This window comes from Equus caballus, chromosome 2, assembly GCF_041296265.1.
Source record: "Equus caballus isolate H_3958 breed thoroughbred chromosome 2, TB-T2T, whole genome shotgun sequence".
In the NCBI taxonomy this organism is placed as follows: Eukaryota; Metazoa; Chordata; class Mammalia; order Perissodactyla; family Equidae; genus Equus; species Equus caballus.
In genome coordinates this window covers 28,972,933-28,987,832 of record NC_091685.1, presented here as the reverse complement: position 1 = coordinate 28,987,832, position 14,900 = coordinate 28,972,933, and the positions used below count along the sequence as shown (strand labels likewise).

Sequence of the window (14,900 nt, the reverse complement as noted above, 5' to 3'; positions counted from 1 at the left end):
GACAGAAGAAGTGGATGCAGAGGAAATGATGCTCAAACACAGCAGGTGCTGCAGAAGAGGTATACATCCAAATGGTAGGACTTGGCCTTTATCATTACACAAGGTAGAGGTGGAAAGTTCCTTATAGTATATCGAAGCCAAAAGCAGAGTTAGCATGAGTTTCTCTGGAGGAGATGATGCTGCAGGGTACTTCCAGTCAGATGGTGTGAGGGTTAAGAATGTAGGCTCTGGAATCCGACTGTCTGTGTCCAAGTCCTCTGCGTGAGGTTGGGAAAGCCTCTCATCTCTCTGAGCCATTTCCTCATCTGCAAACTCGCAATAACAAGAGCTGCCCCCTCACAGGGTGGATGTGGGGTGAAGTGAGGTGCTGTGCTGGCCCGTGGGAAATGCCACGTAAACATTAAGGGGAAATAGGATCAGATCATTACTGTGCCTTTTTTTAAATTAACTTTTTATTATGGAAATTTTCAAACATTTACACAACTACAAGAATAGTGTTGTGAACCCCTAGATACCTATCACCCAGATTCAAGAATAGTCAAGGTTTTTTCCTTCCTTCCTTCCTTCCTTCCTTTCTTTTTTGTTGTTGCTAAAGTATTTTTCCCAACTTTTTCTTGAGGAAAAAAGCTCAAACCCATAGAAGACTTAAAAGAATAGTACGATGAAAGTCATTTCCCTTCTAGATTCACCACGTGTTAATAGTCTGCCAGATTTGCTTTCTCTCTTTCTTTTTCTGTCTCTCTTTGTCTCTCTCTCTCTAGAAATATCTATTTTTTACAGGTGCATTTGAAAGGACGTTGCAGACATTATGACACTTAAGCCATAAATGCCTATAATTAAAGTATTTTAAAGCATATCTCAGACCTTACATCATCTTAGTTGTATATCTGTAACTCTAAAAAAGGCAAACATTTTCTTTCATAACAACTAGGAAAATTAACAGTTACTTGTTTTCGTGTAGTACGCAGTCAATAGACGCATTTCCCCTGTTGTCCTTTCAGAAATATCGTTTTGCAGTTGGTTTATTGGAATCACAATCTCTGCAAGGTCCCTGCCTTTCACTCCCTTGTTATATCCCTTAAGTGTCTTTTCTAAAACTGAGATAAAATTTGCATACAGTAGATCTTAAGTGTACAATTCAATGAGTTTTGTTAAATGTGTACATCCATGTAACCTCCATAGTAAAACCTCCCTTTTTTATGCCACTGACTTGTGGAAGAGATCAGTTCTGTGGAATGTCCTGCATTCTGAATGTATCTGTCTGCTTCCTCATGGCATCAGTTTGTTACAGGCAATCTTTTTTTTTTTTTTTTTTAAGATTTTATTTTTCCTTTTTCTTCCCAAAGCCCTCTGGGATGTAGTTGTGTATTTTTAATTGTGGGTCCTTCTAGTTGTGGCATGTGGGATGCCACCTCAGCGTGGCTTGATGAGCGGTGCCATGTCTGCTCTCAGGATTCGAACTGGCGAAACCCTGGGCCGCCGAAGCAGAGCGCGCGAACTTAACCACTCGGCCACGGGGCTGGCCCCAGTTACAGGCGATCTTTATTGCGTGTATATCTTGTATACTGCAAGGTGTTCTAAAGTCTTATTATGTTCAGCTTCAACTTCTTTTTAGGAGTGAGGAGTTAAAAACACCTCATAGGAGGTGCAGGGTACCTCATATGGCGTCATGTCTGCAAGCACAGTGTCATGTTGCCCTCGTTAGTCATTAGTCATATCAGGTGGTAACAGTCTAGGGCTGGGGGAACAGTGGCAGGTGGTGGTGTGTGGGCCTGGTGGTGTCTTGTAAAGATCCTCACCAACTTTTCATGTAATGCTTTCATCCTCTCAGGAGCTTTGCCTGAATTAATTATTTCATTAGGGTTTGCAAAAATGGCAATGTCTGATTCTGTCTAATTTATTAGGAGGAATTCTTTTGTAAAAAAGAACTTTACCTCATAACCAGAGCTTCAACTTGGTTACCACATGTACCGTAAAGGGTATGTTTGAAGTGGTTTTGGTTTCTGAAATGGCCAGAGCAAACAGACTAATATTTAAATATGGCAGGTCAGACAGTAAATGTGTTTCCTTTTCCCTTTTTGTTCTCAAGTGAATACTAGTTAAAGTTACCCCCAAGAAGGTTTAGAAGACAGAGACGAAGCAGTGCGTTTCCAGTGGGTTACCTAAAGCTCAGAACAAGGAAGAACTTTCTGGAGTGGGAGCTGCCTCCCAAAGTAGTGAGCCTCCTCCACAGGGGATGTGTAGACTCCAAGAACAGACGGCCACTTGGTGGAGGTGTTAGGGGAAAAATTGTCTTTCCCAAAGCTGGGAGTCTGTGGGTCTCCAAAGTTTCTGGCCCTTTCCAAATACCCAGAGCAGATGATGAGGAAACGGGAAGCTCTTCTTGGTAAGGTATTTGGAGGGAGATTCTCTGGGCTGATTATGCACTGGCAGTGTCTTTGGTCTAGAAGCTGGAGATGTCATAAGAGCTGAGGGATGGGAAGGGGGTGACCAGGAGCAGGGTCCACTGAGACCTCCTATTTGTTTTTGTTTTTTTTTTTGAGGAAGATTAGCCCTGAGCTAACATCTGTCACCAGTCCTCCTCTTTTTGCTGAGGAAGCCTGGCCCTGAGCTAACATCCATGCCCATCTTCCTCTACTTTATATGTAGGACACCTACCACAGCATGGCTTGTCAAGCGGTGCCATGTCCACACCCAGGATCCAAACCGGTGAACTGGGGGCCGCCAAAGCAGAATGTGCGAACTTAACTGCTCTGCCACCAGGCCAGCCCCTCCTATTTGTTTTAATGTTATCTTTATTGAAGTATCGCATAAACAGAAATCATAATGTACAGGTCAGTAAATTTTCAAAAAGTGAATACACCCATGTAACTGGCACCCAGATCAAGAAATGAAGAATTTCCAGTTCTCCTAAAATCCCTTTGTGCCCCTCCCTGGCACTGTCCCCTCCCCAAGGATAACCATTCTAGGCTTATTTCTAATACCTTAGATTAGTTTTACCCATCTTTGAATTTTATAGAAACATACTCTTTCCTTTCTTTCTTCCTTCCTTCCTTCCTTCCTTCCTTCCTTCCTTTCTTTTCTTTTCTTTCTTTCTTTTTTTTGGTGAAGAAGGTTGCCCCTGTGCTAACATCTATTGCTAGTCTTCCTCTTTTTGCTTGAGGAAGATTGTTGCTGAGCTAACATCTGTGCCAATCTTCCTCTATTTTATGTGGGATGCTGCCACAGCGTGGCTTGACGAGCAGTGCTAGGTCCGTAACCGGGATCCGAACCTGCACAACCTGTGCTGCCAAAGTGGAGCGCATGAGCTTAACCACTATGCCACGGGGCCACCCCCTCAACATACCCTTTTATATCTGGCTTCTGCCACTCAACATCCTCTCTGAGATTCATTTAGATGTTGTGTGGCTGTAGTTCATTCATTCCCATTGCTGTGTAGTTTCTACTGGATGAACAGACCATGATTTAAGTGTCCATTCTACTGTTAATGGACGTGGGGTTGTTACTAGTTTTTGACTGTGACAAATAATGCTGCTGTGACATTCTAGTACTTGGCTTTTGGTGAGCAGATGTACGTTTTAATGTTGAGTGTATCCTCAGCAGTGGAATTGCTGGGTCGTAGTGTACGCATCTGTTCATCTTTAGTGGGTGTTGCCAAACAGTTTTCCAAAGTTTTACCAATTTACGCTCCCACCAGAAGCGTGTGAGAGTTCTGGTACTTGCCAACACTTGGTATTTTCCATCTTTTTAATCATAGCTATTCTGGGAGATGTGGAATGGTATCTCGTAGTGGTTTTAATTTGCATTTCCCTGATGCCTAATGAAGTGGAGCACCTTTTCATGTGTTTATTGCCATTTGGATAGCCTCTTTTATGAAATACCTGTCGAGTCTTTTGTCCATTTTTGAAAATTGAGTTGTCTGCCTTTTTCATCTTATTTTGCAAGAGTTCTTTGTTTAATATGTGGAGCCCTTTTAAGTTTCTGGCTTCCCTTGTGTTTCTGTAAGACACCCAGCATGCCGGGGACAGCTGTTTAAGAACTCAATAGAGAATCACACTTTGGCTTCTCTGTTAACCAGATGTATTTCATAGAAGAACTTCATCTTGTTTATTTTTGGCTGGTCACAGGCACCCAAATGCACATCCTCTGATGATGCTGGTGCTGACAAAGATGCTGCTGCTGCTAATGGCAGCTATCATCACGTAGCACTTTCCACAGGCCAAATAGCGTTCTCATCTCTTTACATAGCAGCTCATTTAATTGTTCCAACAAACCTATGAAGAAAGTATTATCATTCTGCCCATTTCATAAGTGAGGGAACTGAGGGTCTGGGAGCTTAAGTAAAAGTTTCATAGTTAATCTGTCTCCAGTCTGTGCTCCTAACTTGTGTGTGATCAGATGCTGCTTGCGACAGCATCTGTCCTCTAATTTTCCTGTCCTTCTTGTCCTCTCATTTTAAAGTGCTTCTTAATAAGCACTCACTGTCTTAACATCCAGCATGAGGGTGGGTTTCAGCCCCAGGGAGTGCTGGAGTTACTATGACAGCAGTTGCCATTTCCCAACACCTATGCTAAATATTCTTGGTACAAAACTCATGTGCTCGTTCCTGCAACCCTGGAGGCTGAGCACTATTACCAGCCCCATTTTACAGGTGAGAAAACCAAAGGCTAGAGGTTAAGTGATGTACCCAAGATCACAGAGCTACTGCTTGCAAAGCCAGGATTTACGCTCTGGCCCGCCTGACTCCTGACTGAAATCACAACAGTACCAGAGGCCACAGCCTGTTGACTCAGTGGCTGCATTTGGCCTGTACACATATTTTGTTTGGCCTGCAAGATGTGGAGTGTTTTTGTTTTGGGTTTGGTTTGGTTTGGTAATTTGACTGCTTTCAAAACCTGGGCCTGAGCGGCTGTGTGGTGACTGTCAGCTGGAGGAAGTAGCAGCTGCCCCTGTAGACTGGTTGGCGTGGCTCCCACTCAGCCTGGCTTTGCTCATTGCTTGCCCAGCCTGCTGAGCCTTTCAGTGCAGTGAGATGTGAGAATATGTGTCCCAGCCACATGTACACCTGGGGAGCAGGTATCAGGATCAGCTTTGGGGCTGTCTGCCATGGTGAGCCGCAGTTACATGTAGGAGTGTCATTTCTCTATGTTGTGATAGGGCAGGCTAAAGATGGAAAACTCCCATATCCCTGTTTCCCAAAAGTGTCATCTGTGCCACCCTAAACTGGAAAGACCGTGGAATTAAGGTCAGATCTGGGTTTCAAGTCTCACCTCTTCTTTTTACATGAGCAAGTCAACTCTCTTCTGATAGCCTCAGTTTCCTTCTCTGTATAGTGGAGCCAACAATCCCTGCCCTGCCCTCTTACCAAGGTGTAACGGGCAGCCGCATTGAGACCATGGCCTGGGAAGTGCTTTGTAAACCAGGAGGATCATTTGTACTAGGTAGTTGGTGTCCTCAGCCAGGCTAGCATCCCTGACCTCTGGGAATCTTGGCCGGGTCCTCTGCAGGGAAGAGAGAAGAGTGTACATTCCCGAGGGTCTAGGCTTGTCCTCGGGGCCATATGACTGTATTAGGAAGGAGAGAGCCCATGGAGCTGGGCAGACACTCCCCAGGAAGAGGCTTTCCCAGGACTTGGATATAATTCGCAGCACGTTGCTGGGACCGTCCTGCCACTGTTGCCCTTTCCTCCTTGTCTGCCTGGCACTCTTCCCTCTGTGGAGGTGGGCTGTCCTGGGCCATGTTTACCCTCCAATCTGCCTGCCTTGTGGGCACCTGCTGGAGGGCTCAGGGCTCAGTTGGGACTATGAAAGGACCATCTCGCAAAGCCAACTAATCTGTGAGACTCAACTCATCTAATCTGCAAGGTTTCCGCCTGTTTCAGAGATGTGATTCATTCATTCGTTGCACAAAGTTCTCTGTGCTAGGCCCTGTGCTGGGTGCTGGAGGTGAGCAGGCATTCCACAGACAGATAGAGTTATTTATGGCCAAAGGAGCCCCCATTGGCCTGAGCTCAGGGCGCTTGAGGATATGTGGTGGACCATGAGGCTGGGATGGATAGCTGAGCCTCCCACACCAGGCTGGGGACTTTGGGCTTTATCTTGCAGGTAGTAGGGAGCCATTGAAGGTTTTTGGCAATGCCCGGGAAAGTACCATTAGCTCATAGAAGGAGGAGCAGGAAGGTGAGCACAAGTTTAGTCTGCAATGTGTTGGGTTTGAAGGGCTGTGGAACATTCAGTGGTCGCCGTCTGGTAAGCAGCTATGTGAGCGTGGACTTAGGAAAGTTCTGGGCTAAGGTCAGAGATCTGAGAGTAGTTGATAATTGGGTGATAGAGGAGTAGCTATGAATAGAACCATACAGAGGGAGAGGGAGAGGATGAAAAGTGGAGTGGTTCATCCCCCTTAGGTTACAGATGTGAACAAATGGAGGCCAGAGGAAAGTCATTTGCTTAAGGCCTCAGTGGTGAGTGTCATTCATCCATTTATTCAACAGATATTTATGGAATACCTCCTGTGTGCTAAGAACCCTGCTAAATGCTGGGATACAGCAGAGAGCAAGATATTCATGGAGCTTACATTCAGTGGCTAGATTCAGAAAACAGTCAAGTAAATATTATGTCAAATGGTGGAAAATGCTATGGATAAAAATAAAGCAGGGTAAGGACACTAGGGAGTACTGGTCAGTGATTGCTATTTTGTATGGAATTGTCCAGGGAAGGCCTCACTAATTAGGTGACATTTGAACTGAGACCTGAAAGAAACAATAGCACAAGCCAGGCAGGTGCCTGAGGGAAGAGTGTTCCAGAAAGAAGGAACAGCAGGTGCAAGACCCTGAGGCAGGAGTGTGCTTGGCATGTTGAAGGAAGAGCAAAGAGTTGGTGTGGTTGAAGCCAACTGAACAAGAAGGAGAGTGCAAGAAGGAGAAGACCAGAGTGTGAGAGATGTGGGTGAGTGGCAGGGGAGAGAGCAGGTGGGCCACGGAGGCCACGGAGGCCACTGTAAGGACTTTTCCTCTTAATAGGGGAAGCCTGGAAGGTTTTGAGCCAGCATGGTGTGATCTGACTTACATTTAACAGGATTGCTCTGACTGCCCTGTGTAGCATAGACTGTAGGAGGCTAGGGTAGAAGAGGGAGACTGGTTAGGAAGGGGTTACTGTGATCCAGGGGAGGGATGCTAGTGGCTGGGATCAGAGTGCTGCCAATAGAGGGGCTGAGAAGTGGTTGAGCTCTGGATATATTTTAATGGTAGAGCCAGCGCAGTTTGCTTATGGATTGATTGAGGAATATGAGAAAAAAAGAAGAATTGAGAATGATCCAAGCAATGGAAAGGATGGAGTTGCCATTAGGTAAGACTTGAGGGGAGAAATGAGGAGTTCAGTGTGGATGGATGAAGTTAGAGCTGCCTCATAGACATTGACGTAGAGATTTCAAGTCGGCAGTACCAGCAGCACTAAGGGCCCCATTTCAACCCCTTTCCCTCCTTTCAGGTTCTCGGTCCTTTTGTCCCTCTCTCTAGATGTGTCTTCCTAACTCTCCCATCCCTGGCAGTTGACCTGGGCCACTAGCAGCCTGCCCACCATGAGAGCTGACCCTAGCCCTCTGCCCCCAGGTTGTGCATAGGGACCTCAAGCCCAGCAACATCCTGTACGTGGATGAATCTGGGAACCCCGAGTGCCTGCGCATCTGCGACTTCGGCTTTGCCAAGCAGCTGCGGGCTGAGAACGGGCTCCTCATGACACCTTGCTACACTGCCAACTTCGTCGCACCTGAGGTGAGTGGCCCAGGCTCCTCAGCTGCGAGAGAGAGGGGTGCTGGCACAGGAGGCCTTGTGCCCCTTCTAGAGTTCGCACGCTGTCCAGGACTCCAGTCTGTGTGGTCTTGGGAGCCACCAAGGAGGATCCAGCCCATGGCTGGGACCTTTGTCCTACCCTTTGGGGAATAGCAGGCAAACATATGGGGCCACTTGCCACTGCCCCTCAGACTGACCTCCCTCCCCTGCCTTCCTTCCTGCCAGGTGCTGAAGCGCCAGGGCTACGATGAAGGCTGTGACATCTGGAGCCTGGGCATTCTGCTGTACACCATGCTGGCAGGGTGAGTGCCCCACTGCCCTACACCCCTCCAAGCCCCCCACCCCTTCCTCCAGCCTAGTGTATAGGCTAAGGTGGTGCTTGTCTGATGGGAGAGACTCAGCCTTGCCTCAGAAAGGTCTGAAGATAGGGACATGGCACTGCCTTTGGGAACTCTACCTTGAGGAGAAAGATCCTGCCCTTGGGAGCACCCTGTCTGAAGGGGGAGACACAGCCCCCCACCTCACCCCTAGCTCCAGGATGGAGGCCAGAGGCGATACCCAGACTGGGTGGACTTTTCTCCAGATACACTCCATTTGCCAACGGACCCAGTGACACACCAGAGGAAATCCTGACCCGGATCGGCAGTGGGAAGTTCACCCTCAGCGGGGGAAATTGGAACACAGTTTCAGAGACAGCCAAAGTGAGTCTGTAAGGCTTGGATGTGGCTCATTTGGGGGTGGGGAGGCAAGGTCCCATTCCAGGGCTTTTCATTAATTCATGAACAGGTGACCAGCAGCCTTGTTTCTCCAAGTGGAATGTTGCTGTATTTCTCCAAGTGAAAGATTTGCAGGCACACTGGCCACCCCCACCCTGACCTTGTTTGGACGACTTGACGATCATTCACTGGCCCTTCCTGTGTTCTGGGCTCTGTGGGGGACAGAGGGCTGCATAATCACAGCCCTTGCCTTGTGGGAACTTAGTATGAGGGGAGATACAGGCTTGCACACAAGGAACAGAGATGCCAGGCAGCAGAGAGAGGTGGGTCCTCCTGGCCCGGGGTACAGGCAGTGGAGGCATGGAGCAGAGCTACTGACCACACCAAGCAGAGAGGCCTCAGAGGAGGGAACATTTGTTCCAGTTATGAGAACCTCTATGCCAGACACTGGGTCGAGCCCTTAATGAACACTACCACCTCATATCAGCCTTATGAGGCAGGTATTGCTGTATCCCTGTTTTTCAGAGAGGAAACTGAGGCTCAGAGACTTGAAGTAACCAGGATACTCAGTTGAGCAGAAGAGTCGAGTTTTGAAACTGAGTCTGCCTGACCCCAACCTTAGGTTTTTCCCACCTTCCTACATAGCTTCTGGAAAGTGAAAGAGAAAGGAAAGGGAGCTCCCGGAAGAAGTCCCAAAGAAGGGCATGTGCTCGAGGAGGCCCTGTAGTCATGTAGAGAATGGATCACAGGGGCTACTGCAAGGGAGATGGCAGGAGGTGGTTGCCTTTCCCATTCCCCATCAGCAGGACACAGCTGTTTGCTTCCCTGCTGGCCCCTCCCACCAACCCCCTTACTTGCTGTGCTCCCAGGACCTGGTGTCCAAGATGCTGCATGTGGACCCCCACCAGCGCCTCACAGCTAAGCAGGTCCTGCAGCACCCATGGATCACCCAGAAAGACAAGCTTCCCCAGAGCCAGCTGTCCCACCAAGACCTGCAGCTTGTGAAGGTACGCCACCCCAGGCTGCTGGGCATCCAGGGGCCCAGGCCGAGGTTCCATGGGCAAGGACTTGGGGTGGCAGAGCCAGGAGATACCTTGTCTGTCTGTCCTTAGGGAGTCCCAGTATAACATGTGGGGTGTCAACAGTGTACTGACGAGCCCCAAGTCCTCTGGGCGACATAGCCCCTGACCTCTGAAGCCTCTAGTTTGATGGAGGAGGCAGGACTAATGACCTTGAAGGACCACCAAGGCTAGATTAACAGGGTGCTAGGTGGGCTATGGAACACTGGGAGCGGCTGGCCTTAGAGTACACGTACCCACTCCCACCTGTACCTCCTACCACTGTGAACTGACCTCTCACCTTCTCTCCCAGGGAGCCATGGCAGCTACGTACTCTGCACTCAACAGCTCCAAGCCCACCCCTCAGCTGAAGCCCATTGAGTCATCTATCCTGGCCCAACGGCGGGTGAGGAAGCTGCCGTCCACCACCCTGTGAGGGGCCAGGACATCCAGGCCGCAGGGCGGTGCTAGCTCAATGCAGGCAGCATACTTCCCAGAGGGAGCAGGCCTGAGTCACAAGGCCAGAGGGAGTGGAGCCCCGAGGGGCCCAGGAAGCAGCCAGCCCAGATCACCCCTGTGAGGGTGTGAGAAGTGCCTTTTCCTTCCCCAGGACGGACTCTTCTTGGCTCTGGCTCTGCTGGTTGAAATCGATTCACTGTACAAACTCTTATCTTTTTTTAAGGACAAAATGGCATCAACCACCATGGACTTTTATAAGATCCACATGCCTTTCTGGGAGCAGAAATAGCCAGTACAGCCCCAGGAGGGGCACTGAGTCACACTAGGGCTCTCTATGGCTGAGACTCCTTAGAGCAGCTTTGGGTCCTACCCTGGGGACCCCCAGGATTGGCCATCTGTAGCCATCTGCACCCACCTCCAAGGCAGTCCAGCATCACCTTCCAGAGCCCTTGGCTGTTTAGCAGAACTTGTGCTATACCCAGTCAGCGTCTTTTCCGTTCTGTTCTGCTGGGAGACCTGGAACCACTTCCTGCTAGAGGAAGGATCAAGGCCCCATGGCTCCCAGCTCCAGGCACCAGCATCCACGTCGGCCCTGCCAGCGGGTCCCCTGAAGTCAGGTTGGGCAGCTCCCAGAGGAGGATCCAGAAAGCACTTTTTGGCTGACTTCTGTTGGAGTCTGCCACAGGACAGAGTTGACAGGAGGCCTGTGGGGCGGGCCAACAGGGGCAGGGGTTTTTCTTCATTTCTTCCTCAGCTGGTAACTCAGGGTTCATCTGTCCATGGCCTTTCTAATAAACTTACAGTTGAGCTGAAGCACGCTCGCCTCCACTTTCCATCCCTGAATTTGCCCTCTCTCTGCTATGGGGTGTTGAAGATTTTGGCAGTGACAAGTAATGGACCAGGGCCAATTAGCCCAGCTGCTTGGAGCTCAGGTCGTTTGGGGAGCATGTGGGAGTCCTGCTGGCCCTGCCCACACATTCCTGTCAGGGGACTCCATTATGGTGTTGAGAATAGTAATGGTATTATTAGCCACTGGTGACCAAGTGCTGGGCAGTAGGCCTGGGCCTTACATGTGTATTTCATTTAATCTTAATGACTCTGGGAGGTAAATGCTATTATATTATTATCCCTGTTTTATAGATGGGGAAACTGAGGCTCAGAGAGGGAATGACATTTCCTCACACAATAAATTTTTTCTGAGTACTGTTCTGGCCCTGCTCCAGACACTGGTGAACCAAGTAGAAAACAAGGTCATTGTTTTCATGGGTCTTACCTCCTAGTGGGGAAATGAACAATTAACAAACCAAGGTCAGCTACTGATAAGACAACATATGCAGAGTTAAACTGGGATGAGAGATGGGGTGATCAGGGAAGGCCTCTCTAGGGAGGTGACCCAGAAGCTGAGATCTGAATGATGAGAAGGGCCCAGCAAAGACCATGAGGCAGAGGACAGAGTCAGGACAAAGACCAAGACCAGAAGGCAAAGGGCAGAGTTGGGACAAAGGTCTCAAGGTGGAAACAATCTGGGCATGCTCAAGGACCAGAGAGAAGACAATGTGGCTCTGATGTCAGGGCCAGGGGTTTGCACAAGATGGGCTTGGAAAGAAGGGCAAGGGCCAGTCATGCTGGGCTTTGTAGGCCAGGGTAAGGAGTTAGGGTTTAATTCTAAGTGAGATGCAAGCTCCTGAAAGAATTTAATTAAGCAGGAAAATGGCGTGATTTGATCTACATTTTTAAAAGATCGCTCTAACTAATGTGTAGAGAATTGATTGAGGGGTGGGGTGGGGTGGCAAGCAGGAAGCAGAGTGACCAGGTCAGTGGCTACAGCAGTAGCTCAGACAAAAGATGAGGTGGCCTGGACTAGGGTGGTGGGAGTGGAGATGGGGAGGGAGTGAACAGGGTCAGGACATGCTTTGGAGGTAAAGTAGACAGCACTTGCTGGCAGTTTGGATGTAGAGGCTAAGAGAAAAAGGAGATCCACAGATATCTTCTAGATTTTTGACTTGAGCAGTTGAATACTGATGGAAATAGTTGGGGAGGAACAGGTTTGGGAACTCTGTGGGAGACGCCTTTTAAATATCCAAATAGAGATGTCAACTAAGAGTTGTAATTAGAAGTTGGAGTTCTGGAGGGAGGTCTGGATTGGAAATATAAATTTGGGAATCCTTAGTTTGGAGAAAGTTTGTAGAGCCAAGAGGCCGGGCTTTTCAAAGTGCAGTCCATGGACCGGCAGCATCAGCATCATCTGGGAGTTAGTTAGAAATGCAGACTCTCAGGTCCATCTCCAGACGTACTCAGTCAGAATCTACATTTTAACAAGATCTGCATGTAAGATTTGTGTGCACATTCATGTTTGAGAAGTGCTTTTGTAGGGACTGAGAGCTGAGAAGAAAAGGGGGACCCTGATTGAACCCTGGCATTTGAAGATGGCACAGAGAAGAGCAAATTGGCAAAGGAGACTACAAGATGACAGCCGGTGAGCAGGGACATGCCAGTCTGGCAAGATTTGAAGGCTTATGAACCAAGCAGAGCCTTTTGCTCCTGTTATTTCTCAACCCCCTCACTTTATAGATAAGAAAGCAAGGGTCTAACAGTTGAGTAAGTTCTGTTATGATGGAAGGAGACTCTGACACTAGCAGCTCAGCTTCAGAGCTCGTCTAGGCATGCAGGTTCTGGGCTAGCAGCCTCCCCACAGGAGCAGGGAAGGCTGTGTTGGAGCCCCAAAGGCTGAGGAGCCTTCCTGAGCCTCACTGACACATATAGTACTGAGTCCCTGACCTGGGTGTGTTCCACTTCTTCAAGATTTGGTTCCCCTATCTGAGCCGTGAAACCAACATTTCTCACCCACCACCCAAGTTTGTCCACCCTGGACCCCATCATCCCAGCTAGAATCCTGAGCATCATCCCTGACTCCTTCCGCCACTTCTCACATCCAATCTGCATCCTGGCCCATCAATTCTGTCTCCTAAATATTTTGGGGATCCATCCCCCCCTCTCCATCCTCTCTGTCCTCATATTTTTGTTCTTTGCCACAGCCCACTAATTCCCTCCAGCCTTTTGTATCCCCAACATCTTCCACTTAGAATCACAAATCTGACCAAGCATCTGCCTGGATGTGGCTACTCATTATCCACAAGATAGAGCCCAGGCATCCTAGCCGGACACTCAGTGTCCTGTGTGGTCTGGTCGTGCTGAGCCCCAGCATCAGTTCTCACAGCTTGTCCCCAAACTGCTCGCAGACCTGAACTTGCCATGCTCCTGCCTCCACTGGATTCTGCTGCTGTGTCCTGGCTAACTTCTACTCATCCTTAGGAAGACTCAAATGAGACCTCCAGGAAGCCAACTGGGACACCCCAGACAAATTTTGGCAATCCTCCTTTGGGATCCCTAGATACCCTCTCGCTCCATCTCTTTGTATATCACATTGTTTTGGAAACAGCTGATGATGCATTTTTTCCCCACCACTCTGTGAACTTAAGGGTGTGGACTGCATTTCATTCATTTCTGTACCCTAAGCACTTAGCACCAGACCTGGCACACAATATTTTGGTTCTTACCTAGTGTCTGTTGAATGGGTAAGCAAGAGGGAATGCAGGAACAGTGGACTTGATGGTGCTGGGGGTAACACAGAAACTACACTGGCAGAGTTGCAGGAACCTGGAAAGGCGTCTGGGGAGGAGGAAGGGAAGCTTGCTCTGAGGCACAGAACAGTTAGTGTCTTGCTCCAGGTACCAGGGGGAAGATTCAAGAACCAGGAAGTGGGGATGGGTGGAGTGGGAATCTGTAGGTGCATTCTCAGCAGCTAAACCCCAAAACCCAAATACTTCACCTCTCTCAGCCTCAGTTTCCCCACTTGCTAAATGGGACCATAATTCACGCCCATCTCACTACGTCACCTGAAGATCAAATGAGCAAGTGAATGTGAACATGTTTAGGAAGGTACAAAGTGCTGCTTGTACAGTTAAGTTTGTCCTAATTTTCACAAGGTCAGGACAGCCCCCAAGAACTCAATGGACTCCAGCAACACAGCTCCCAGCCAGCAGCATCTCAGCCAGGAACTTCTCTCTCTGCCAACTCCCTGGGCAAAGCCCACTAATAGGAATAAACTGGCTTGGGGAAACAAATTGTCAATCCATACATCCCCTAAGTTCCAGCAACCCTCCTCCCTTTAAGGCTCAAATAACAATCCCTGAGCTTCCACCCTGTAGGATGCCCCTTCCCATGAACTCCTGGCTCCAGTCTATTAAATAAATACTATGTAGAGGCGCTGGTCACCAAGTGTTTTCTATGCATTATTTCATTTGATCCTCATGTGAAGGCGATATGATTTTAATCCCATTTTATACCTGAGAAAATTGAGGCTTGGAGGTGATTTGCCCAAGAGCATGGCTCAGTGGTAGAGCAGAACTCAAATTGAGGTCTGTGTGATTCTGAAACTCACTCTTAACCAGTATGTTGTTCCACTTCTCTGATTCTGAGAATGCCCAAGGTCTTCTGAAATGTTCCACAGACCTCTCTGGTTATCGCTCTTCACCTCAGCCAGCCGTGTGGTGGTCATAAAGTTTTCTGTAATATTGGGGTCTGGTCTCAATGAGATGAGGTACTTGTTAGAAGTTACGTTTCCTAGCTGGCAAACTGTAGAGAACAAGCTGGGAAATTTGGGGAATTTCCTAGGGACAGACTTAGAAGGTAGTGAGTTCCCCATTGCCTGGGCTTCATATGCAGATAACTAATGAGACTTGTCAAGATCTTAGGAGATTCCTGTTCCCAGTTGGGGACTGTTTAGATGATCTTACGTGTCCTCTCTGAGTCAGAGGCTCAGATTCTCAATTGTTGGTACAGACATCAAAGTCCCTCAGCATTTCTTGCATTTTACCCACT

At 48.5% G+C, this 14,900-nt stretch overlaps 1 protein-coding gene across 8 annotated transcripts in view; it reads left to right on the top strand.

The window, feature by feature from the left end:
* Positions 1 to 10,832, top strand: part of RPS6KA1 (ribosomal protein S6 kinase A1) — a 37,483-nt gene extending 26,651 nt beyond the window's left edge. For 5 of the 8 annotated variants that reach the window (XM_070250471.1, XM_023635405.2, XM_023635406.2 and 2 more), the window contains 5 exons: positions 7,607 to 7,768; positions 8,012 to 8,088; positions 8,370 to 8,487; positions 9,372 to 9,509; positions 9,874 to 10,832. In XM_070250471.1, coding sequence (XP_070106572.1) covers positions 7,607 to 7,768; positions 8,012 to 8,088; positions 8,370 to 8,487; positions 9,372 to 9,509; positions 9,874 to 9,996 — 618 coding nt within the window. In that variant the 3' untranslated portion in view covers positions 9,997 to 10,832. Of the gene's footprint in view, positions 1 to 7,606; positions 7,769 to 8,011; positions 8,089 to 8,317; positions 8,488 to 9,371; positions 9,510 to 9,873 lie in introns of all 8 variants that reach the window. The other 3 variants (XR_011432332.1, XR_011432333.1, XR_002806231.2) reach the window with 1 other exon arrangement.
* The last annotated feature ends 4,068 nt before the right edge of the window (positions 10,833 to 14,900 follow it).